General features: G+C 31.7%; 2 protein-coding genes across 2 annotated transcripts; one reads left to right on the forward strand and one right to left on the reverse strand.

Annotated features, from left to right (window-relative positions):
• LOC129916270 (uncharacterized) lies at positions 1–27,388 on the reverse strand (the record flags this gene model as incomplete). The annotated part of the gene is made up of 5 exons (XM_055996126.1): positions 1–790; positions 993–1,098; positions 21,303–21,440; positions 25,437–25,673; positions 26,485–27,388. Coding segments are annotated over 5 exons (1,464 nt in total), but the record flags the coding sequence as incomplete, so codon positions are not given.
• Positions 9,330–24,056, forward strand: LOC129916268 (protein NASP homolog). The gene is made up of 6 exons (XM_055996123.1): positions 9,330–9,580; positions 22,402–22,616; positions 22,683–23,082; positions 23,141–23,300; positions 23,358–23,635; positions 23,709–24,056. The coding sequence occupies exons 2-6, from the start codon at positions 22,429–22,431 to the stop codon at positions 23,937–23,939; spliced, it is 1,257 nt and encodes a 418-aa protein (XP_055852098.1). The 5' UTR covers positions 9,330–9,580; positions 22,402–22,428; the 3' UTR covers positions 23,940–24,056.
• Positions 27,389–27,412: the final 24 nt, after the last annotated feature.

The following is a 27,412-nucleotide window of genomic DNA, read 5'->3' on the forward strand; positions in this document are numbered from 1 at the left end:
CCAATTAACTTTTGTTATTTTAGAGTATTTTGCAGCTGGAACCAGGTGTTGTTAGAAGTTTCAATCCATTGCAACTCGATTAGATTAAATTATGGGTTGAACAGATATTTTGAAGATTGATGTTGAATGTTGGATTTGAGTAGGAATGTCATCGGTTTTGGAAAATTATGGTTTTTAGTTCATGGAAAATTTCACCGATTGAAATTCGTGAAGGTGCAATATTATTACTCATTTCATTTAAACTATATTCAGATTTTTATTGCTTGGCGAGGGTCTTGAAAGTGATTATCGAGGTTCGAAAAGAGTTTAATTACAGACATAATATTCTCAACCGAGTTATTCGTTTCTTCTCGTAGGGAATCAACAGATTTAGAGATTAGCGTTGGTTATTTTACGTTAAATTTTATCACTTATGTCAACATTAGATATTTTGAACTCATAAACTAAATGAAAATAAAAACAAAAAAAAAAATCAATAAAAGATTAATTTCGAAAAGTTTTCTTTTTCTTAATTTTTGTTTTAATAAGCTTATATTTTAAAATTATTATGTTATATCATCGTTCTTTGCTTGCCCTTGAAATTTTACATTATTTCACTTTTAATTTTAATATTTAACACACAAACAATAATTTGTTTGGCTATCTAAATGTTAGTCAGGTAAAAGTATGTTTATTTATGTAATGTGTTTTTTTGGGCAGCAAACAAACAGGCTATTTGGCGGCTGGAACTTTACGAGCTGCTTCTTCTTCTTCCTTTTTTCGTTGTTTTTCTCGAATTAAATCTGCATCCCTGAAATAAAAGTTAATTTAAAATTGACATATTAAATACAATCGAATTCTGAAAATACTTTTGAGAAAAGAAAATTGCTCCTTCCACCTAAACGGAGGGAAATGGTTCTAGAAATTCACACATGCCTCAAATTGATCCAGATCTATTACAGATCTGGATCAATGTTGAAATCTTGACAGAATCTTTGTAGCATTTAAATTACCTCTGTTTGCGTTGTTCAACTGTCAAATTATCTGTTCGCTTGCCTCTGGTCAGTTCCTCTTTCTTTTTCATGTTTTTCGCACGAGCAAGATCTCTTTGATTTCCACCTGTTCGAAAATAGAAACAAAATATAACATTTATTGAAACTGTATATAGTAAGTAATATTAAGGGTATGTTTTTTAAATGTCAATACAAAATTTTATAATTTGTTTGAATTGTCTTGAAAACTTGGTTTAATGGTTGTCAAAAAATTAGTTTTTATCAAGTTTTCAGACAATCGAAAATTGCAAGTCTTTTTTTGAACGCCTGTTTTGATATTGTCTTCATAGAAAAAGCTTAAAGAACAGGTCAGGAGAACAGGAGTTGTTGAAAAGTTTCCTCATCTTCTTCGCAACTCTTGCAGAAGTAGTTAGCGAACACTTGATTTAATACAAGTTCTGAAAAAAGGTTTATACTAGTGATGCGAATTATGATTTTAAGAACCGATAGTTAGCAACTGAATGATTTGAACTATCGAACAATTTTATTCATTTGAATAGAAACTATTCAATAAACCACTGTATTCTAATCTAAAAACAAAAATCGATAAAATGGAACATTCGGATTTAATCTACAAAATCAATTGGAACGGCACCGCAGACGAAGAATGTAACCAGATTTGTGCCCTTGATTATGAAAGTGGACTAAGTCACTCCTAAAAATGGCATCAAATCTAGCCTAAAAATAATTATTATTTAAGGGGTAAAGTTTATTTGAACGCGAAATTGCAGTAAATAAACTTCTTTATTGCTCCTCTAGTGATTTCATAAAAGAAATATAATTAAATCGTTATAAGTAAATTATTATGTAAGTTTTTCTTTAAACAATGCAAAAAGTGACTTAGTCCACTTTCATAATCAAGGGCACATTTATCGGAACCACAAAACAAAAACTAAAAAATAGACTGGCAACAGGTAAGTCCGATATAAAAAGTAGCGCACCGCAGAAGACAGCACTGGCATCACATTGCATACAACATAATAACTCTCTGAACTTTGAAAGTGTTCAAGTATTGCAACGAGAAGAACATCAAAACAAAAGAATAATCATCGAAACTTTACAAATCATCAATGCTGATAATACCATGAACCGTCAAACTGATATGGAAGATATCAGCCCGCAATACAAACACCTATTGGAGGGAAAGTGAACAAAAAGCTTTTATTATTATGTACGATTTGTTGTAATTGTTTTAATTTTGCATTTCCTTAGACATTTTACTTGTCAATTTTTCTTTGTAAAGTGTAGACTTGCTTTATACAGCTCATTTGTAATTATTTATAATGTAACAAGTGTAAGTTTACCTACTATTGTTTTTGATGTATGTAAACAAATTTGTAACCTATTTATTAATGTTAATAAATGTTAAAACAAACCTAGACATTTTGGAAGGTCTTGCTAGTGGTAAGTTTGAAAAGATAATGGCCCTTACCGATCAAATTTAAAGTTCTTACTTAAATTTTAAAGTTCACTTTAATATTTAACTGAATTTTACATATTTAACAATGCCAAAAACCAATTTAATCATTAAAATCAACAAAAATGCACTTATCGATCAAAACTTCACCCAAAAAATTAAAAAATCTGCAATATTTCTCTAAAATAATAAAATCCATTGCTTTGATGAAGCTATACTACCGATTTTCAGTGCCTAGCTTATACCAATTTGACAGTTCTATAGCTTAGTAACTACTTGTGTGAAGAAATCACTTGGTACCGATTTGAGTCCTAGCTGATTTTGAGGAGCTAGCTAGTACCGAATTCGAGGGCTTAGTACCTGAGTGAAGAAATAAGTTTTCACCGATTTAAGAACTAACTTTAGGGCTGGAACCGGCATTAGCGCTAGGAATCTGTTAGTACCTGAGTGAAGAAATAAGTTTTCACCGATTTAAGGGGGGAAATCCCTCTGGAATTTTTTATTTTTGCATTATTTTTTTTTTGCGTAATAAATTTATTTATCAACCGAAGAAACTATTTTCAGTGGTCTGAGCCTTAAATGAAGCCTCAAAAGTGCCTAGATAGTCCCGAAACCAATGCGCTCCGAACCTACCATAGTACGAAAACGAAAACTTTGAACGCATTTTTTTCGAAACTAGTTTTTTTCCGCGCCGTGCAATGTAACTCAAAAACTAATGAAGCTATTGACTTGAAATTTGAAGCAAATTACTCCTTAACTTATTGGCCACAACATGAACCTAAAAGTTGAATACAATTTGTACAGTAAATATTTTTTTTAACTACTTCTTTGTAAAGAAAACATGGTTTTTTTCGTTTTTTTGATTTCTAATTTTTATTTTTCATTAAAAAAAAATAAATTCAGGTTCATGCAATGCGTACTAATATCATCTAACGGTAAAAAATTGCTTTTTGATTTAAGATGATTTCCTGGACCTGTGCATTGCACGGCGTAAACTAGAGGCGTCAACTTTGAAAGGCTCCAGAGCCGCCATTTTGTTATTTTTTTATTTCAAAAAAATTTTTTTCTATACTTAATAATGTCAGTAATATCTCGTATTTTTCCAAATTTCAATAAGTGCTTTCAGTTTTTCATAAAAAAATATTGAAAAAGGTGTCGTCCAGAGGGATTTCCCCCCTTAAGAACTAACTTTAGGGCTGGAACCGGCATTAGCGCTAGGAATCTGTGAAGAAATAGGCCGTTAATAGAATGTCTCCTCAGAAGTAAAAACGGGGAATAAAATTTACATTTGCGTTTTTCTCGAAATTGGTTAAAGTTGATTGTAGTCATTTTGTCTCATGGATTCCTCATTTACGTATTATTAGTTTATGTCAGACTTTTGTCGGCAATGAAGCATTATTTACGGCCGATTTCTTCACAGAGTCCTAGCGCTAGTACCGGTCCTAGTCCTAAAGTTAGTACTCAAATCGGTACCAACTCATTTCTTGACTCAGGTACTAAGCCTTAGAACTGTCAATTTAGGACCGAGTACTAGTTAGGACTCGGTACTAGCTAGCTCCTCAAAATCAGCTAGGACCTGGTTATTATACCAATCGTTAGTACTCAAATCGGTACCAAGTGATTTCTTCACAAAAGTACTAAGTCCTAGTACTGTCAAATTGGTACCGAGTATTAGTTAGGACTCGGTAGAAGTTAGGACCTCAAAATCGGTAGTCTAGCGTTTAGTACTTGAATCAAATAAATGAATTTCATATTTTCATGTGATATTGCAGTTTAATAAAGAAGAAAAAACGTAAAAAAAGAATAATTTTCATTATTTTTTGTTTAAATTTAGTGGACTTTGTGAATTTTAATTCCATTTGAAAATTTAAATGACCTGTTGTCCATATTACAGATTTTTTCAATTACTTGGGTGTTGTATCGATTGATATGTGCGGTTTTAGTGATAATAATCAATATTATTCTATATGCCACGGGTAGCGTCCAAGCTGGGGGGTAAATAAAAAAATGCTGCCTGAGGTGGGGCTCGAACCCACACCTCCCAGGTTAGCAGTGAAACACTACATCCACCACACCATTGACCCCCCCCCCCCCCCCACCATTTTTATTTTGAAAGTTTATTTTTAATTTACCAAAAAACACGAGGATTGGACTTTTGGAAAAAGCCCACAGAAGATTTCGGGTGTATTTTTAAATTGTGCTTATGATATGTACAAGCCTTGCAGTATAGGCGAATTGCAAGACACTGGCTTTTCACAACGAGGCTGTACAACCAATGAATAGACATCACCTCGGGCTCGGATAATTTTGAGGATCGTATCACAAATTAAAATATCTATGGGAATTTTCGTACTATAAAATCGGAAATTTTAACTCCGATGGAGGTCAATTATGGAATGAAAACATACATAATAATACCAAATCACTAAATACTGCGTTTTTAAAAGCTTTTCTTTTATTAGCACAATGAAAATAAATCTATAAAAAATATTTTTTGTTCGTTTATTATGGTTTATGGTGGTCCTTCTGCCTTTTTGGCAGGCTTTCGTGGCTGCATTCTTATTATTAAATAATTCCTCGCCATTTCTGGCTGATTGATTCTGCATTCTTATTCTTGACTTTTTTTTCTTCATAAAATGTATGAATTTTTATTGCTTGTAGCGTTTTTAATCTTCATATCATTTTTCCAATATTTATTTTAATTATTTGCTTCTTGTTTTCTATTTTTATTAAATTTTTGATTTGTTAAATTTGATCAAATGTAAAAATAAAATATTTCAAACTTCAATAAATTCTCAAAATGACAGTTAGACCAGTTTTATACGTATTAATTCTTAGGACCTCGTTGTGAAATTAGATCAGGTCCTATAAATGTGAAGAAATACTCAGGTACTAACTTTTCGTTAGGACCGAGTACCAGAGCTAGTACCTGGTCTAGCTAGACCGGGTACTAAGCTGACTTAGGACTTATGTGAAGAAATTGGCCGTTAGTGTTCCATGTCAACTGATATGAAAACTGAACCAGAAAAAACAAAGGCAGCTATGACTAGACTATAGCTATGACATTGGCTAGTTATCAAGGGAAAATGCATAACCTAATATTCAAATTGTACTTTTTGCTTGTACCAAAATAAGTACCATATCAAATTAAAATTCCAGTGTTTCCTGGATGACCTTGAATTTTAATAAAAGCTGAAAGATTTATCTTCGTCTCAAAACTTACAAGTCTGATAAATATAAATCTAGTTCAATCGGAAGACCTGCTTCTGAACATGAAATAAGTAGAGTTTTTATATTACGCCCAAAGAATACGAATTGACAATTAGATTTTCATCAAAGTTTTCCATTTTAATGTTGACTATAATTAAGTAAGTCATGATTTGATAATATTTTTGGTATTCTACTTACGCGTCATCTTTTCAGAGTTGTTGGTTTAGAAAAATAAAGAATTGTTGGACCAATAACAAAACTTTTTGAACACGGGATTCAAGATTTGAGAAAAATCTTTTATTTAATTTTTATTTTTTTCGTCTATAACTATTTCAGGAAAGTATTATTGAAAAGTTGGGATTTTTTTTTTTTTTACTCAGGATGAAGAATTTCCTCCAAGTGTCAGTGATATGGAGGAGGAGTTGTTTCATTAGACGTCAGTCAGAGTTTACATTAGACGATTTTTCCAATAACGATTTTTCTTTGTAATTAGAATTAGCTTGTATAAGGCGGTTTGATTCCGAATTGAATCAGGATTTAGGTCTATGTAAATCAGGATTGAATTTAATACTTATTAGCGAATTGAATCCAACTTGGTGAGCTGAATCAAATCATACAAAAGATAAAGATGTTGTACAGAAAAATGCAACCAAGCACAGTAGTTCTGTCTCACATTGAGATGAACTGATTATAACAGTAGCCGTTTTTTATTATCCCACTTGATCCATATAGATCATTAATTAACATGTATAACAACAACTACATGAGATCTTGCTTTTCATCAGGATCACGATTCGTGGGGCTTTTATTCATTCATAGGGCTTTTAAGCAACCCTTCAAGCAAGAAAACTGAGTTCAACAAAGAAACTCCGACCTCAGACCGCGAAAATCGGGCTTGCACTCACACACTTGCAACTTTTTGTGTATGAACACAAAAGTCAAACGAGAATCGTGTGGAAAAAGTGCGAAAAGGAAAATTGACGAAGGAAAGACAAAGGGAACAAAAAAACAAAGCGTCAACTTCATTTTATTTGTTTCTTGCAGTGTTTGTGGCGTGTCGTGTCTCGCCTTGTTTAATATTAAATTATATATATTAAATATATAATATGGGATCATTTTAAGCCAAAAAAAGAATTCATCTATAAAATATGGGTGAGTGTGCTCGCGCAGTGATTTTTTAAATAATAAACTAATCATTTTTTGTTTTTCTTAGGAAATCTTCTTCGGCAACCTGACGCCACACCAGCACCCACATACATTCAACATCCACAATTTGTCGAAATACATCGAGTTCTCCTGCCGCTGGCCTTCACCAGAAAATAATAATAAAAATTGTGTTTGTGAAAATAAAATAAAGAAAAGAAAAAAAATAAAACAGTTTCAGTGAAAAAAAAAATCTAGTTCTTTTTTTGGTCGCAAATGCGAAACGTCATCCCTTTTTTATTCCTCTTTCTGGTAGGTTTTCGCTGCTCCGACTCAGGTCCGCCTTCGGCTCCGTTTTCTCGGAATGGAGATTTTCACCACACCAATACATATGCAATCGACTTCGCGGTGATTATAATTTCCATACTAATTTGAGCCGCCTTCGGACCAGTTTCTGATCCGAAGTCGGACTCAGCTCCGCCTCAGGCGGAGCGGATTCGGACCGAGTTGCTTGAACCTGTTTGCTTGAAGGGAATAAGTGCTCAAACGTCAAACTGTCCACTTTGGTGAAACTGACATTTGTTTTTCTATTAGAAAGCACCTCTGGGAACTATATAGTTGTTTTTTTTTTTTACAAAAAATCACTTTAACAAGAGTCTTTAAACGGTCAGCAACAATTTAGCTTACAAATTCACATGAAAATTAATTAAAAACCCGTGTTTTATTTTCTAAAAAATTTGTATCTGTCATGTTCAACAAAGTGGGAGTTGTCAGATTCGCTTAAAACCCTATACAGCTACATAGATCGAAAAATTTTATATGATTAATCTATGAAAACTTCATATAAAAAAAATTTGAATGATACACACGAGTACCCTTCAAGCAAGAAAACGGAGTCCAGAAAAGACAGTCCGACCTCCGACCGAGAAAAGCGGGGTTGCACTCACACACTTGCAACTTTTTGTGTATGAACACAAAGTCGAACGAGAATCGTGGTGGAAAGTGAGAAATGGAAAAAAAAAGTGAAACAGACATAGCCAACAAGAGCAAAAGCGTCATTTTGTTATGTTTCGTTGAAGTGTATAGTCGCGTCGCGTCGTGTCTCGTGTCGTTGTTATTATAATATTAGTATAATTATAAACAATATCAAATTATAAACAATATGGAAACAAAAAAAGGTATGTTGTATATATCGCTCAAAGTGTTTGGGTTAAAATGTTGTTTCTTCTTGTGTTGTAGATGTAATCTCTAATGATGAAGAAAAATCTAGAAGGTGAAACATGCGATTGGGTATCTAAAAAAAACACCAACAACAGCAGCAGCATCAAATGAAATAAAATGAAAAAAAATGTATTGTATTTTATATTGTATTTATTGTGAAAATTTCGTTTGCCAAAATAAAATAAAAAATAAAACAGTTTCAGTGAAAAAAAAAAATAAATCTTGTTCTTTTTTTGGTCGCAAATGCGAAATGTCATCCCTTTCTTATTCCTCTTTCTGGTAGGTTTTCGCTGCTCCGGCTCAGGTCCGCCTTCGGCTCCGTTTTCTCGGAATGGAGATTTTCACCACACCAATACATATGCAATCGACTTCGCGGTGATTATAATTTCCATACTAATTTGAGCCGCCTTCGGACCAGTTTCTGATCCGAAGTCGGACTCAGCTCCGCCTCAGGCGGAGCGGATTCGGACCGAGGTCGGACCTGTTTGCTTGAAGGGTAGGTGGATTCTCTACAAAATATAACAGTTTAGCTGCTCCAATTGAAACTGACATATGTTGTAGCTGTGCACAGTTCTATCTTGCTCTAAAGGCAGATAGAGTCAGATTGTAGGTCTAGAAAAAAATCTTTTAATAACGCTAGCGGGATTTTTTTGTAAAAAAGAGTTTACAAATTGATTTTCGGACGGACAAATAAGCATTCTGCATCATTTATTTTAATTTTCTAGCCCGAAAAACCATACAAAAATGCGTTTGAAAATTTTCACTTTTGTACTTTTTCACTTTTTGAGCCAATGTAGTAAAGGCTTTAGCCATAATCTTCCTAATTATCTGCATATATGAAGATCTCTGTATTTTCATCTACTTTCTCTATTCAACCTCTGTGAATCTTTAATACTGTGTCCCCTTTTATTACAGATCTTGAAATGCAGACGTATGTAAATCTAGCATTTTCTTACTCTTTTGCTCTCACGTAAGTCTTGCGTGAAATGCAATGTAAAAGCAGACAAATTTTTGTACTGTACGGTAGAGTAATCCAGATTATTTCTGGTTTACATGGATCTAAATCCTGATTCAACTTGGATTCAATTTACCTTATTTGTGTATTGTAGGGTTGAGTAATCCGAGTTAATTCAGTTTTATATGAAGCTGAACTTTGATTGAACTCGGATTCAATTCACCTTATAAACGAGTTATCTAGTTTTCATCTGTCAAAAATGAGAAGGTCAAACAATTTTTTTGCATGTGCATTTTCGGCATTTATTTATATATATATGTGTATATATTTGTATAAATATATATATACAAGTCAAATACCTTTGAAGCAAACAGTCTAGTGTCTAGATAAAAAAAGCGCCATTCAGCTGTCTTATGTGCTTTTCCGAATATTAATTTTTATCGTGCTCAAAGTAAAATAAATATTGTTAGTTAAAAAGTTATTGTCGAAACGATATAAATAGTTACTAAGCTGTTTTTAAACGAAAATAAGCAGTATTAGTAAAAACAGTAGTGTTTTACTCCAACAAGGATATAAGGCAGACATTACAATCATTAGAACGAGGTATGAATTGAATTAGCCATAAAAGAAGCTTCTATAAACTTCTGCAGCTGGAGCAAATCCATCAGAGAATATGAACGCTTTATATTCTTTAAATTTATCAAAGAAAATCTGTGATAAGTTGTCGGTAGTCTGATTTGTCAGTCTTAAAACATGTACAAATTTCATTGAGGTATCTTTGTCTTGAGACCTACCTATATTTAATCTGACAGTGAGTGTGGAGAGCAAATCCAAAGATTTGTCTGCACAATTTTATCGTGTTCAGATTGCGTTGCTTATTGAGCGTTCGGAGATCTTGTTTTGAATGTTAACATTATAGGCCGACGATAATTCAAAGCAAACTCTTGGTTGCTGGATGCTGATGTACAGGGCAAGGATTTTTATGCACTTAAAAACACAAAATATGTGCATAAAATATGCTCTATAAATCTGAAAATATGCACTAAAAATATGCGCTTTAAAAAGTATGTGAATATAATTAAAACCAAAGAAAAATTAACAGAATTCAGTCTTTTATTAAAATTAAATAAACAAAGTAACAATACATAAAGAAAACATAAAACCTTTCAGGATTAAAAAAAAAACATTAGAATTAAGTTAGGTACATAATACAAATATCTACAAACTCGGATCATTAGTACAATTTTTGTTGGCATACACCATAAAATATTTCTTAAAATTTTCAAAAGTAAAATTTTGCCTATTTGGCCTAAAAAAAAATTTTAAACAGAGAAAAAGATCGTTCAACTTCGGACGATGTTATTGAAGCATTTTTAAAAGCAAGTGTTTAACTACTCGATAAGTTTTCTAAAACAACTTCATGTTCGGGGTTCGACAAGATGTTTGAAATATTTTTAAGTTCAGAGTAACCACCATTTTTATTTAAAACATTTTCAGTTTTTTTTTAAATGGCTTTTCCAATTGAACCCTCAACTGCACTTATTTTTTTAAAAGCATCTTCAATTAAATCTCTTTGGGTTTTTAATGAATTCCAACCCTGAAGCTGAAGTTAAGAGTTCATTGAAAAAGCCATAGTTAGAATTTCAAAATATTAATTGATTTTTTAGCATTGTTTTGTTCAATACCTCTTTAGTTTTTCTTATAGAACAACTTCTTCAACATTTTCAATATTATTCGCATAATATTCGACTGCAATAAGCCACGTTCCCCATCGTGTGACAACAGGTTGTGGAGGAAGAGGAATCCCAGGATTTTTTTCTTTAAACAAATCCACGCGTGTTGGTGCTTTAAGAAATATTTTTTTCCGTTTGATATCAAAGTATCAATGTCTTTAAAATTATTTCGTATTTCTTCAGCGACCCGATGAAATGCATGTGCTAGACATGTAACATGAACCAGAAATATGGTTTGTCTTTTCCATTTCAGTTACGTTAACTAAATACTTTTTCTTACTTAAATCTTCATTTTGATGCAAAATACCAACAATAACATTTGAAATAAAACGTCCTTGAATATCAGTAGTTTCGTCTATCGAAACCCATAAAAAATTATTTCTCAAGTTCGTTTTGATTTCATTTAAAGTCGTATTATAAATTTTATCCACATAATTATTTCTTATTGTGGATTCACATGGAACATTTTGACTTGTGTATTTATTAAACAAATTTTTTAATACAGGGTTATTTAATTTATAGAACGGGATATCGGCAGCTAGAAAAGCTTCACACAAGTCTTCGCAAAATTTGTTTTCAGTGTTGGCCAACGAAATCATCTGTTGAGATAAAGAAGTATTTCTTCTTTCATTTAGTTCTTTATGTTTTTGGGTCCTTAAATGTTGGTCAACTTGGAACTTTCTTTCAAAAAGAACACCTTTGCTGCACACTTTACAAAAGAGAACCTTTCCATCATGTTTAAATACATCCGGATTTTCTGATGTGTATTTATTCAGGGTAGCAGCTACAGACCTTCTTACTTTTGGCATATTTCTGAAATGAATTCAGTTTTGTTTGAAAAAAAAACTCAACAATTATTCTAAACTAAAGAGTCGACTCACCGCACTTCGATTCTCTCAAACTTTCGATGATTTATCCAGTTGTTTAAATTTTTTATAAATTTATAAAATTTTGCCAATTCAATCAAAATATTCTTGAGTTTTGACTTTGACTCCTACTTCGTTTCATTTTACCGTTTCTATATCCAGTTGTATGTTTTGTTTTGATTATGTGTGGAAAGAAAAAGCAAGAAGATTTGCATTGGAAGACTGGAAGCGATGACAGTTGAAATTGTATTAAGTGCTGCCAAATTCATTCTTCTTTTGATGTTGAAATTAAAATGCTTAAGGTGCGTACGCATTTGAAACAAATTAAAAAAAAAATAACTTAAACAAAAATTAAACTGTTCCGTTTTTTAAAAATATGTGGCAAAAATATGCGTTTATTACGAAAATATGCACTAAAAACCGAAATATGCAAAAATATGCACTTACAAATCATGGTATAAAAAGACAAGGTATGATCATTAGAGCCGCCATCTTACAAAATGGGGTAATAAGGTTTTGACGTCTGGCATTTGGCAAAGTCAAAAGCAACAACAATTTCCAAGACAAATTTGTTTACAACAACAATTTCAATGGGCTGGGCTGTCAAAACACTAAGTAGCCATCTTTTTTTCTTTCATTTGACAGTTCTCGATACTGAGTTTTTTCTAATGATCATACCTTCTTTTTTTATACCATGCTTACAAATAAATGCCATTTTAAAGGAAATTTTTTGATTCGAAAAACTGTCATATTCGATTGCTTCTATTTATGCGGAAAAAAAATATGTATTTGCATAAGAATCCTTGCCCTGCGGATGTAAAGTAAATGTTCAAAACAATTTTTCAATTTTTCTGTTCATTGTCTTTTTTTATAATGCCGCTATGATGTTCTTTGACCTACCACAACTAAACATGAAGATTTCGATCACCATACAACAAGCAAAGGGCTTTTAATGTTATTAAATTGCATTTTAAGCGCTGTTTCTTTTTACTTGCTCTATAGGGCAAGTATTGGTTTCGTGTAGAACAAAAAAAAACATTTGAGGTTTTAATAAAAAACCAACATTAACATTACGATGATGATGATTTTAAAAGTAATGTACGGTCACAAAAAAAAATTTAATACTATTTCTTTTTTATAATATTATTAAAAAATAAGTACAATAATGAGTAGAAGTACGATTAATAACATATTTACATACATTTTTGATTTACAGAGCTCTAAAAGTACACGTTTTTGGCACCTTGATAGACCATCTTAAAAAATTGATTTCGCGCAGAAAAAAAAACTTTGTATTCATTTTTGTTGGTAATATTTATATGTAACTATTACATACGAAAATGAAATAGAAATAATTTTATATGCATAATTAGTCAATTTTTTGATAAACGTAGTTCGGAAACTACATAAAGGTTAACTCGAAACATTGGGTTTTTTGCATTACTCATCAAATTCTTTTTTGTTTTATCTTATGATGGTCTGCTATCATAATATGAGAAAGTTATTTCATCTTAGACTATTTACAGTAGTCTTAAATTCTTAATAAGTCGTGAAAAGTATGTGAATTTCAAGCTTCCACAGTTTCGACCGATTTTAGCCCATACTTCACTGAATCTTTAACAAAGCGTTCTTATAGTTGCCATAAATAAATTTATTCTATCTTCAGAAAGCAGCACATTGTCTAAGCCACGAATTATAAATGACCAAGCACTTGATTATTAACTTAGGTATGGAAACATGAAAACCCTGTTTAAATATCGATAAACGTTATGAAAATTAAAAAATTTTTAATTATTTAAATTTTTTTATTCTTACTGAAACACCCTTTATCCGATATAATCTTTTTTTATTCCTTGGTAGTTTTCTTTTTTAATTTTTCAAATTACTTAGTTCTGTTTTTCTCTTACTCTAAATTTTGGATTTGAACACCCTGTATTTCTGTTATAAATATTTTTAAATGAATTCACTAGCCTATTGTTTTTTAAACACCCTGTGAAATAAAAAAAGTTCCTAAATTTATAACATAGCTAACCAAATCCTAAGAAATTGTTCAATTTTTTTTCTCAAAAAATACGGATAGTGAAAATATGGTATTTACTTATTTTTTTAAATCGCTGATGTCGGCTATTCCCCAACAACAACAAAATCTGCAAGTAAACTAACTTATAAGTGTTTTGAACTGCAAGAGCAAGTACGTGCGACCCAGTCGTGCATTTTATTTTATATGGAGAGAAAATTAATTTACAAGTTTTTCATATTCAAGTACTTTTTATTCAAGTAGGTAAATCTTTTTATGTATGTATTTTGTATTTCTTCTTGGATTTCTTAAAAAGTAAAATATCAAATTTATGACAAGAGTACAATAAAATTGACGACAGTGGTCGATTTTGAGTCATTAGCTGGACTTAATTCTTTTATGTCTTGTTGGTTTTGAAATTTTTGTTTTTTGATAACGGATCAAATATGCAAAAAGAATTAGAGCCCCCGCACACAACAAACTTTCTATCGGCCGACAGTTTAGTCGGTCTCTTAATCAGTATGAAAATGTATGAAAGTGCGCACACTACAACGATTAAGTATCGGCCGATGAAAAAGTTTGTTTGATCGAAAAAAAAGTTTGTTTTGCTACACAATTGCCTTCAAACTAAAATGTTTCCTAGCGACCCGACTGTTTAGTTGGCTGCCTGTGCGCACACTAGGAGCCCAACCCGACTAAACTATCGACCGATAGAAAGTCTGTAGTGTGCGGGGGCTCTTAGCTAAAGCTCTATCTCATTTTTCAGTACATTTTCTTGAGATCTATTTCAGCAAAATGAGATAGATCTCAAGAAAATGTACTGTATTCTGGCTGTATCCACGACAAAACGTAACTCAATCTCTCGTTCCACCCGAGCCTGTTTGTAGTCTGGGAAAGATTGTAATTTCATCATAACTGCTTTATTTTTAATCAACATACAGCTTAAAGTATTGTAGATAAAAAAATCTTATATGCCTTATTTGAAAGGCTATAGTCATAAGGTAAACACTAATAAAGGGTTTTTCAAAAATTCAGTCAATAAATAGGGTAAATAGGGGTAAAATGACCAATTTGTTTGGGTTATTTTGCATGGTTTTTTATTTTTAGGAATTTTTGGATGCTGGCAAATAATATCAAACTTACAGAACTTTTAGGTGACATTGATCTAGGTACGTGTAAAAATATTTGGATTTGTAAAATGAGGTTTTACCCAAAATCGGGAAAAACTATTTTTTTGTCTCAAATTTTTCGAAATTGTTGGCGCTAGTTGGCGGCACTTAAATTAAGCATCAAATTAAAATTAATAACCCAAACCATAAATAACAAAAGTTTCACGATGTCACTTTACAGCAATTTTTTGTAATTGTCCAAAAAGTAAAACAAAAAAATATCAAAGCTATAAAAAAAATGTGTTATAATATTCAGTTAATAGTGATAGAATCATGAAATTCATACAATTTTTTTGTTAATTTTTTTTTTTTATTTAAATTTTTTTTTCATAATCAAACCAATCAATCCGTTGTCGCATCTGTGATGGCTTCTTGCCAATATTGCCATTGGTTCTCTATCTCTTTAATTAGCTAAAGATTTTCTCGTAGGTTTTTTTCGATGAACTCGTAGAAACTGTCCAAGGAAAAGTGCTTAAGTGTATTTTTTAAATAAAAAACATATTAAATTTGTTTCTCTCACGAGAACTGTTTACTTAAGGCCAAGCATTTAGGCAAAAATATTTCCGTACAATTTTTTTTTATTTATTTATTTTATAAGATTAAAAATTCAAATTGCAATAAAAGCATTGTATGTATATTAAACTTTGCTGCAAGAAAAAAACATTTTTTTTTTTCTTTTAAATAGTTTATACAAATTTTGCTCTTCTTAAATATCACTCAAATATAAATACAATTTATTTTAATAACTTGTTATACTGTGCATTGAACAAACTACGTTTGCTTTCTAACTCCAATTGCAACTTCTGTATATTTTAACACATTTTTTGTTTGTTGTAAACCTATTTACATAATTATGTACTGTACATTTATGCGCGATGGACAAAATTAACTATGTATTGAAAATAGGAACTATTAAGCAATATTTTTTTCTTTTCAAAAAATTTAAGATCAAAATTAAAAATATAAAAGAATTGGAATAACTGAAAGAGTAAATTAAGTTTGTTTTAACATCATATACATTCTCATTCTGTTAAATTTAAAAAATATTTACATACATATTTGTTATTATGTTTTTATAATATAAAAGTGTACTTTTGTTTGTTTGTCAGTTTGACCTGTGCGTTAAATTAGAATATTATTTACCTATGCTATTCAAAGTCAAAGCCAAAGTCATCAACAAACCAATATGTATTGCTCCTATCAAATGTAAAAAAAAGTTCAAAACGAAAAAAAGTAAATTCAGTTCGTACAATGTCATTGTTAAGTCATATCAAAAATAAACAAAATACCACGATGGTCAAAAATCTAATGCAAAATTGTTGAATGAAAAAAAGAATTTAATTGGTTAACTCAAAGAAGCATAGAACATAATGTCCGGGCAACTGAAAAGTCAGGGAACACAATTTTAGTCAGGGAGAGTCAGAGAATTTGGAAAGCCGTCAGGGATTTTTTTCTGTATGATTTTTATAAAATTTTAATGTGTTATCAATCACGGCATCGCACCTTCCTTTTACGATAAACTTTTTGAAGCTGTAAATAAATCTGATTGAAACACTTAACAAAATAGCTCAAATAGGCCAAATGGATTTGGTGGTTGGAACATTGATGAAACGAAAGGCATGACCTGAAACCGATATTTATAGATCGAATTTACGAGTTTTCCAAAATCCGAATATATTTTAAAACAGGACCTGGTTTTAACAAACATAAACTTCTTTAAGTTCCGTTGGATAACATGTTAATTTGCAATAAAAAAAAAAAAAAAAAACACAAGCTAGAGCTGAAATAGACGGAACTTGATGCCATGCAACTCTTTGATATTGCGGTATGTGGTCTTCATGTTGCTCATGGACCCATAAAGACTGGACCCGAGTCCAGTGTATCTTGGGACCTTCATATCTTTTTAACACATGTTCATAAAGTTTTGAAGGCACTCGTGCAAATAGAAGTTTGTTTACATCCGAAACAGGGTGTATTGAATTTCCTTTAAAATATTTCGTGGTTCGATGGTTGGAGCACAAAAAGTGTTTGGAGAGATGCCTCAACATATTTGATGAGGTCAAACATTTCTTCATTTTGCAAAACATCTTCCATAAAAAGGCAGCGTTTTGAAAACCTCAAAAATTTCTTCGAGTTCAATCTTTGATTTTTTTATACTTTACATCGGAATTTGAAAATATCACGATGAACAATCTTTACTTATAATGAAGACTTCCTGAAAATTTATTACTTCTGTAGTCCCCAAAATAGAAGAAATAAGTTTTTTGAGGTGCTAAACTTGTCGAGTTTAAACCCCAGAAATATTTTAAAAAGCAATAATCTTTACAAAAAGAAATTTCAATACCTGCTTTATAAATTTTAAGCCAACGATCAGCTTTCATTATATTATGTACTTTAACCGTGATTTAGACCGCAAGGAAAGATTCCACGTTTTATAACCATAAAGAAATTTTATTTAGGGAGTATAAATGATTTACAAGAACTCAACAGTTTTTTTCGTATCAGTTTATATTAAAATTGAAAAAAAAAATGCCTATTTATGTATTGGAAACTTTTCTGAATGTAGCGTCGGTTAGCAGCTGCCCATTATAAATCTGTTTTTATAAATAGTGGTGACCAAAACTACACCAGAAAATAAACTTACAATGGAAACTAACGAAAAAATATTAAAAATATTTGTGATACACTCATTATTTAAATTTTCCATAATTGTAAATGTGAAATATAACGAAAAATAAAAAAAAACTAAGATTCGTTCTTCGTTCGGAGGACAAAAAAAAAAACAATTTCTTTTAATGAATTTGAGATAAAAAAGTGCTTCTGTGACTGACGATTTTGTATGTTTGTTCTTTTAAGGCCGTGTGTCATTTTGTCAAAATTTGGGTTAAATATGTTCACCTTATTTTAATTTTGAAACTTGCGTGGTGAATAAAATAGGTCAAAATTTAACCAAGATGAAAATTTTAACCGCAATGACACACGGCCTTAAAAGAACAAACAATAAAAATCGTCAGTCACTTTGAAAAAAAGAACAATTTTTTGACAAAATTCAAAAATAAAAAAAAAACCCTAAACCAAAAATTCAAAAAAGAAACAGGCAGTATCATACAACCACCTACACATTTTGCATTCTCTATCATTGGAATGTCGTGTTTGATTATTATCTCAATTTGGTTTTTTTTTTTTTTTAGAATGAATGACTTGACAAAGTACTGACATGGCAGGTAAAAACATCTGCTGTACTAACTGTTAACTTTATTTTGACTTAGTGTGTATTTAAAAAAAAGTCGCGTTTATAAAGATTTTAATTTTTTAATAAGGCGTATTGTTAAAAATATTTAAATTAAAATTTTTAATTATAGAAATGTTATTCAGCTAGCAAAGATTATATAAAAAATATAAATACAAAAATAGTTATACACAGTACACATAAATCAATGCACATTTTACAAAAAAAAAAAAATAATTATTCTTAATTTGCAAACGAAGAATCGCAATATAGCTTATCTTATGACCCTATCTCTTTAAAACTATATCATAATTGTAGAAAATGGACTGAAGCGCATTATTTTTGATAATAGGATCCATAAAATTGATGTTATTGAACATAACACTACACCACCCCAGCCCAAATCTAAACTCCACGAAGTGATAAATATTCTGGCTCCTAATAGAGCTTGGGCTACTTTAGCTATACCTCGGGCTGCTACAATTCCGTCGACTGTTCCATCAAAATCACTATCAGCCATCGGTCTTCCTTGTTGCCGTTTAAAATGAATGATCATAAGTGTGAAAAGTGCGAAAAGAGCTAGAACGAAAAGGTTTAGATAGTTAACATTTTACTTTTTTTCAATTTGATGTTTAAACATACACATAAAAAACATGTACATAGATTTGTTTCGAGTTTTTTTCTTGTTTTTTTATTGTCAAAAAATGCAAAATTCAAAATGATTTTGCTAGTGTCCGATTCGGCTTCGGCCGAATTCGGCCAAAAAAAAAACAACATTCGGCCAAACCTTCGGCTTCGGCCATTTGAGGCCGAAGGTTTTGGCCGAAGCCGAAGAATCTGTTTATTATATCGAGCATCGTACAATTCAATTAAATTTTTGAAATTTTTGAATACCGATGAAACGATTGCAATCTTTTCTTCAGTAGGTATTCAAAAATTTCAAAACACATGTGTGCCATCATAAATAAATAAATAAAAATAATATTTTTATCCAATTGTGAAAAAGAATTCTTGACTTTTTTCAACCTTAGACTTCGGCTTCGGCCGAAGATTTTCTTTCAGCCTTATAATTCGGCTTCGGCTGAAAATCGACCTTTGGTCGGGCACTAGATTTTGCATTGGATTTATTTACAATAATTTTTTTAATGTGCACTTACATTATATGTGTGTGTCTATGTTTATTCTTTGGTACTGCCCCAAGTGCTATTTTTCGTATTAGCATATATGTACATACTAATATGTTTTTATTTTGGAACTATAATTACATATCTGTTATAAAGGTTTGTTCATGAAAAATTGTATTTTAAAGAATTTAATTGAAGTTCATTTTCATTTAAAACATGAAGAAATAGAAAATACAAGTTATCAGTATCTTTCTTGAATGAAAGTCAGATGTTCTGAAACAAGCCCTCAAAAATGAAATGATGAAAGGTGTTTAATAGCACAAAACAAAACTGACATGTACTTGGGACCATACCTACCTACCGATATGTATTTGGACCCGCTGAAACCGAATTTCAAGTTCGTTTGGCCCGGTCACCGTATTTTTTTTTTTTTTTTTTTGAAACATTATTATGATTTCGAAGAAAACAAACAATTTTGTTGACCTCAATAAAACGTGTGTGGTAGCGATCCCTTCAACGCAATTTATAGAAGGGTATGATAGGTTGACGGGGACAATTGTTCAAAGTTTAAAAATGTGATACACTCTAATTTACATACATGACCAAACTAATTACTCTAGTTTACAAATAAATACAATTTTCTTTAACACAAATTGGCTCCGTTATACTTTTCGTAAAGATTATAGCTCAGAAAACTCGAAAATATGTCTAAAAAATATTTATGGATAGGTTCGAGGTATGATATTTCTAAGTTTTTTTTTCGTTGTTTTTCCAAATAAACTTAGTATTTGGGCTACATTAGACTGATTCAAAAAAAAAATTTTTTTCTTTTGTTCAAAGCATTGTTGAAAATATTGTTGGAAATGACGACAAAAAAATACTGTAAAAGTTTCAGCCCTTAATGTTAACATTTAGTACCGCCGCATCGCAATTTTCTATTTCCCATACGATTTGTATGGGAAAGATTGTGTATTTGTGTTTAGAATTTTGTATCTTTTTAATGGTTCATCCAAAATGCTTGACAAAATCATTTTCTTTTATAAAATTGTCCGCTCTACAAAAAAGCTCCTATTAATTTTTTTGATTTACCCCCGCGTTTCGAAGTTATTCAACTTTAAAATATAAAAAGTAATTTTTTCTCATTTTTTTCCGATTTTTTGACGAAATTGTTATGTTTTTTTCAAAAAATTTGGCAAAATTTTCGAATATTTGTATTCTATGTTGTGTTTTGGTTTCACAGATCCTTTTATATAGCTCTGAAACCCCTAAAACTATCATATTAGATTTCTTCAATAAATTCGAATTATTCATTTTTTCAACTAAAAATTATTTTAATTAATTTTTCGCGTCCGTTTTTTTTTTAATTTCATAAATGCAATCTTGTAGAGCGTTCAATTTTATACAAGAAAATGATTAAATTTAGCCTTTTTGATGAACCATTAAAAAGATATAAAATTCTAAACACAAATACACAATCTTTCCCATACAAATCGTATGGGAAATAGAAAATTGCGATGCGGCGGTACTAAATGTTAACATTAAGGGCTGAAACTTTTACAGTATTTTTTTGTCGTCATTTCCAACAATATTTTCAACAATGCTTTGAACAAAATAAAAAAAATTTTTTTTTGAATCAGTCTAGGCTACATGTATCTTGAGTAATAAACGACCAATCTGACTAGAAGAACCCATATCTAAAAGCTGAATAAATAATAAAAAAAAACTTGAGAAACTCTTCTGGTCACCTCAGTTTAAGTGTAATGAATAAAAACATTTTTAAAAAGGAATATTTTGACAAAAAAAAAATTTCTTGTTCATAGAAAAAATTAAAATTAATTTTTTGTCAGATTTTTGGCAAATATAACAATATACTTTTCGAAAAAAAGGAAGGATAAATTATAAAGGTTTGACCATTTCTGTAACGATTCAAAATTTCGACTCTTTGTTACTTTTCAAGTTTTGGTTAACTTCAAAAGCAAGCCGAATTTAAAAATTTTAAATGAATAATTTAAAATTTCCTATTTCCTTCTAAAAAATAAAAAAAGAATATTCTAACAAAATTGTTTCTTTGTTCAGATTGGTCATTTATTCAAGTAGTCAAGATATAACCCTTAGGTCAAATACGTTATAAAAGAATATCGGTACTAATTGTTATAAGAGCTGTTAAATCATTTTCAAATAACTCACCTGCTAAAAGATACATAACTCCGGTTATTAAAATTGCACTTATCTGACGTTGGCAAACCCCAAAGGCTCCTACTAATGCGGCACTGCCCAAAATAATAAGGCATACTAACGAGCAGGATATCGACAAGTTTTGCATTCCTAAAAAATGACAAATTAAAATTGTTTTTATTCAAAAATGAATACTCAGGGGTTTATAAGTTTAAAAAACATTGCTGCAGAAAATTAATTTTAATTGTAAGAAAAGTGTGTTATGTTATGAATAACAAAGATAACAAAATAACAACAAGTACAAATATATGTAGGTTATAGGGTGCTTTTTTTTTAAGGCGAGCATCAATTTTCGTCACTCCAATTTCAAAATTCGGTTGATAATGGCCAAAAAAACATTCAACAATTTGAGCCCTTTAAATTAAGATGTAGCACTCGCCATTTGAGTTTGAAGATTTCCCAAACTCAATACACGTGACTATGGGTGACAAAAATCGATGGTGGCCTTAAAAAAGGAGGTAGATATTAAAAAAAAATTTTGTTTTAATTTTTTTAACGTAGCTCATGAAATTGTCGAAAATGATGAAAAAAAGTTCTAACGGTAATTTTGTTGATCTATTTACAAGAGTTGCAATACATATTTAGCACTTTATTTTTAAATTGCTGGCCAAAAATGACAAAAAGTTTAAAAAAAATATTAGGTGCTTGCTTGAAGTATTCGGTAAGATTCTCTACCAATGCCCTAGTAAAATTTTAAATGTCAATCGTTCCTGTGTGCGTGTAACTAGTTTGCAATAATAGATGGGACCTTCAATTTTACCCCAAATCCAATCGTATAAGGTGCGCTTTATTAATTTGACTATGGGGTAAATGAACAAATTTAACATTTAGGAAACCCGATAAACAAGTTTCTAGCTAAAAACTGCCTGCCTGGCTCTTCATTAATCAGTCTAATTTGACATCAATTAAAACTAGCAAATAGCAGTACATTCTTTTCGATTTATTCTTTCGTTTTCAAAATCAGAACAGTGATTGCAAATCAGAATAATGATGTTGTGTGAGCTTCATATTCTCAGAGTCTAACATTTTTACAATGTTTATTCGTTCACAGGAATAAGAGGAACAAACAACAATTAAAATGACTGAAGAAGTAAAACTCTCTCGAGACGAGCTTATTCTCAAGGCAAAAGAACTCTACAGCAAAGGCTCCAGAAACTATCTTCTTAAATGCTACAGTGAATCAGCTGATGAACTGAGTGAGGTGTGTGCACTTTACGAAGAAATCTATGGCGAACTTTCAGATGAGCTTGGAATGCCGTATTTGTTGTAAGATAAAAACTATTTTATATTTATAAACTAATACAATACTAATGTTTAACAATTACATACAAGATATGCCAAATCCTTAATAGCCCTTGCTTTAGAGGAAAATAAAGTCATCGATGTTCCCGATGAGGAAGATGAAGAAGATGATGAGGATGAAATTGATGAAGATACCACGGAAAACAATGAAGTTTCCGCAGATAAAAATGAAAACTCAAATAAAAAAAATACAGAGTCAGATGAAACAAAAGAACCAGATTCTACAGAAAATAAAATAGAACAAAAACCAGACTCTACAATTGAATCCACAAAGGAAAAGAAGTTGGTAGAAAATGATGTTGCAACATCTTCCACTAAAACAGTAGGTGACGTCGAATCGAATGGGGCAGAACCAGCTGATGGAATAATTAAACCAAGCACTTCAAATGGCAAAACAGATACAGTAGAAGAAGAAGAAGAAAATGAAGCAGTAAGTAATTAATTTTCCATCTGTTTTTGTGTAATTTACCAATTTGTTTTCTTTTTAGGCATCTAGCCTTCAATTAGCTTGGGAAATTCTTGAGCTTGCTGCTAAAATATTCACTCGGCAAGGTTTAAATGGTCTTCCTAACTTGGCTGAAGTTCAAACAGAGTTGGCAAACATTGAATTTGAAAATAATATTCTTGATTCCGCTCGTGAGGATTATGGTAACTTAAATCGATGTTTTGTAGATTTTCAGCTCTAAAAATTTATTTTATTTTTAGAAAAAGCTCTTAAGATTTACAAGAATCTTACAGACAAATATCGAAGAGCTATGGCTGAGATCCATTATAAAATTGGTCTTACCTATCTCATGCAACAAATGAATCAAGAAGGTGCTGAAAGCCTTAAAAACGCATGCGCACTCATCGAAGATGAAATCAATGAACTGAAAGCTAAAGAGGATCTTGTTGATAAAAATACTGAAATAATTAAAGACATGGAGGAGACTAAGCAGGAGATCTGGGCAAAAATAGCTGAAATCGAAGAAACTAGACAGCAGGTAAAAACTATTTACAATTTTTTTAATTAATTTTACTAGGCTATTTATTTATTTATTAAAAATTTTGTTTTAGAACATTGCCGAAGTACGTGCCGCTTTAGATAGCTACATAGGACCTTCTAAGGGAAAACCAACAGATTCAGCTGGCCCATCCTCCTCTGGAGCCAGTTCATCCGTTACAACATCATCCTCTAAGCCTAAAGATATAACACATTTAATTAAACGAAAGAAACCAGATACGGATCCTCCAAACTCAGAATCCGAAGCAGTAGCCGCATCACCCGCTAAGCGAGCAGCTGTTTAAGTGATTATTTTCAATCATGCTTAAAATAACTCATTCCATATTGATATCATAAATAATGGAAGTTTACTTAATAAAGATAAAATTAGTCGATATGACTTTTATGTTTTTACTATCAAATCTATGTTTACTCTTTCCGAAAAATCGAATTAAAAAAAAATTACGTCACTTCTGTCGTGTTAAGTCAAATTAACGTACATATTTGCATTTTCGGTACTTTGATGCAATAGAGTTATGCGAGAATTTTTGAATTTTTAAAATTAAGTTGATTTATTCTTCGCCTTGGCCTCGGCCTTCATCAGTGTGGTTTTACTGGAGGTAAATCTACCATTGATCAATTCTTTAGACTCCGATAGATTTTAGAAAAAAGCCAGGAATATTTCAAATGGATAAAAACCATTTCTTTATCGATTTCGAAGACGCCTATATGAAAGCCATAATCCTGCCCAAATCGGCAGGATGACTATGGAGAACTTTCGCTGCTCCGTCAAAGTCGGCTAGAACATTACCAAAGCTTTTGATATCGAGAAAGGTTTACGGCAAAGCCTATGCGCTATCATGCAACCTCTTTATCATCGTTCTTGAAACAATTGTGTGCAACTCAGAAGTCAACACTAGTGGCACAGAAGATACAAGTGGAGAAGAAGATACAACTACGAGCTATACGGACTTCATAGCAACATTGATCTCGTCAGAATGCTGATAATTCAGCGGTTAAGATGACTGCATCATGTGGAGCGTATGAACGCCGACGCACCAGTCCCTAGAGTTTTCGTGAGCAATTCCGAAAAGGAACGTGGAAGATGAAGACCTCATCTTAGGTGGCAAGCTAAATTGGAGAACAACCTCAACCAAGGGACCAAGTTGGCTGGAGAGGCTAGTTGGTTGAGGGCCATCTAAAGTAGGTAAGTAAGTAAGTAAGTTCATTTTTGACACGAATTCAAAAAAGATTTGAAAACAGATGCAACGGTTGTTGATTGAAAAGTTATTGAAAAATTCCATTAAAAAGTTGACCAATTTACCCATAAATTTGGTTTTAAAATATAAAATTTCAGTAAAATTTTAGTAGTCATAAGGTAGGTAGTCCAAAGTACTAACCTACCACTTTTTTTTGTGTCCCGGTTTTATCAACAATCAGTTGCTAGTTCACAATCGCAATAAGAGTGCATACTATTGTTCCTATGGTTGGTTATAGTTTGGGTCTTTTTGTATGCCTTTATTTTTTACCTCTTCAGCCTATTTTTATATTGTTATTCACACCAAAACTTAATTTTGAGTATCCTATGGGGTAGGGTTAGTGCTATGAACATGGACAGAAAATTGTAGGCCTCCTAAATTCTTGCAATCTAACTACACGCACATAAGAATGGCTGTTCATTCATTTAATTAGTTCTGAATTAAGTTAAGTTTTTTTTAAATCAATTTGTGATAGATAAGGATTATGTTAACCAAGAAATTTAAAGTAAGTACATTAGCAACACGTAATTAATGAATACCTACTTAAATGAGGCTGCAATGATGTCTGGAACTCAGTATGTTGCCAATCATTTCGTGTCTCTTCACTGCGAGCACTGTCCATCGATCCAGCTAAGTAATTAACACAAGGAACTGCAGTTTTAGGAAATTTTCTATGTCGTTTTAAGAGATGCATTTCTTGAAGGGGCAAATCAATGCAAAGTGTCCAAATACCTCCGTGCATTGGAACTAGAAATACAGCGTCGCGTTTATTTCTAGGATCTGAAGAAAAAATAAAGAAAGCAAAACAAAGACACAGTTTTTATAGAGTCACACAGGCGTGATAGTTGATCTTTTTTTATGAGTTTGAAATCAGTTTTAAAAATGTATGAAAGATATTTCAATGAGTGAAATTTTCTAATATTCGTTTGAATTTGAAAACGGAAACGAAAATTAAATCAGTATGGATTGAAAACGGTTATTCTGATTTCCATTCGACTTTTTGGAGAATATTGTTTTCCGGTAGCAAAAATTGCTACCCGGTTTGAAAATGGCAAAAATTTGTCGGATTGTAGATCCGATCTTTTCGATATGAGTGCAAATTTAAATACATACCCAGTTTTGTTTTTGTGACAAAACTCATATACAGCTCTATCGCAAATAAAAATCCCTGTTTTTTTTTTCTATTTTGGGAAGTTAGCTATCGCGAATCATATTCGAATAAAAAATCGCCAGAAATGGCTATCGTGAATAATTTTTTCCATGGTAAGAGTACCTAATTTGAATGCAAAAGTTTCCCCAAGTAACTTGTGGGGGCAATAGTTGCTTGTTTGTAGTCAAAGAAAATGTTTGGAATCAAATGCATAAAAATGATGACTAATGTTTGTTGTTAATCTCAAATTAATTTCGAAAATGATTAAACCTTTGAATATTAGTAAATCTTTTTTTCGGTGGGAAAAAAAGTTCGTGGGAGATTCGCGATAGGTAAATTCTCTTCCGGGGTAATTCTTTTTCTCCGAGAAAAAAGTTCCCATAAAATTAGCGATACATTTTAAAGATTAATTAGACAAATTTTTTTTAGCATATTACTTACCTTTCGGAGGCAGTATAGCCACCTTTTCATCTAATACCCAATCCAAAGTCAGTCCTGTGTGGTTTGATAATCGATCCAGTCTCTCCCGATCCCATCTCACATGTTCCCAATGATCGGTCATAATTGCTGCACAAAGCATAGCTGTGGCGCTAGTTGTCATTAGTAATGTAACGAAAAGGAACAAAATAGGTGGTGGTCCATTGCAACAACTCCCATCACAAGTGCCATTTCCACCAATGTCTATAGCACTTGTAACCGATGTTGGACTTTCTACATGCTGCTGAGTTATCGTTGGCATTATTTTGCCACTACTATTACATAAAAGTATACTACCGCGTCGTATCGTCTCCGCAACGTTGTTTCCTGTGTCTAAAGTAAGTGGACGTTTGTTTGATTGAAAATAAAAACAATTTTCTTGGGCTATATCTTCCGAACTTGCATAAATAATGGAATCGTTGAAATTATTGATGTTATTGTTATTATTAATTGCAAATAGAGCCTCATAATCATAGTTCTGATGATTTCTATAAATAACCGGCCAGCTGCGGGTTGTTGTAGAGTTATGACTGTAGTCAATAGATGTCGCTACCACTGTTGGTGTATCTGATATTGTATTCAAAGATGTTGTTGTTGAGGGTGTTCTAGCAGTTGGCGTTGTCGGTGTGGGGGTATTGATCTGTGTAGAACCGCTTTGAGAGAATGTTGATGTAGGTGTTGTGGAAGAACAGGAGATGGGAACTTCCAATGGCCCAGTAGTCTCTTCTAATAAAGAGCCAGTTGGATAGTTTGTACAGAATTTATTTATATTTTGTTCGACATTTTTATTGCCAGATGGTGATGTAATGCTAACTTCAGGCACACATCGGGTAGCAACGTTATAGCGGCCACCGGTTTTACTTTTTAAGAGTCATAAGTCAGTGCTTCGTTT

The sequence above is a fragment of the Episyrphus balteatus genome, chromosome 3 (genome assembly GCF_945859705.1).
Source record: "Episyrphus balteatus chromosome 3, idEpiBalt1.1, whole genome shotgun sequence".
NCBI classification, from domain to species: domain Eukaryota; kingdom Metazoa; phylum Arthropoda; class Insecta; order Diptera; family Syrphidae; genus Episyrphus; species Episyrphus balteatus.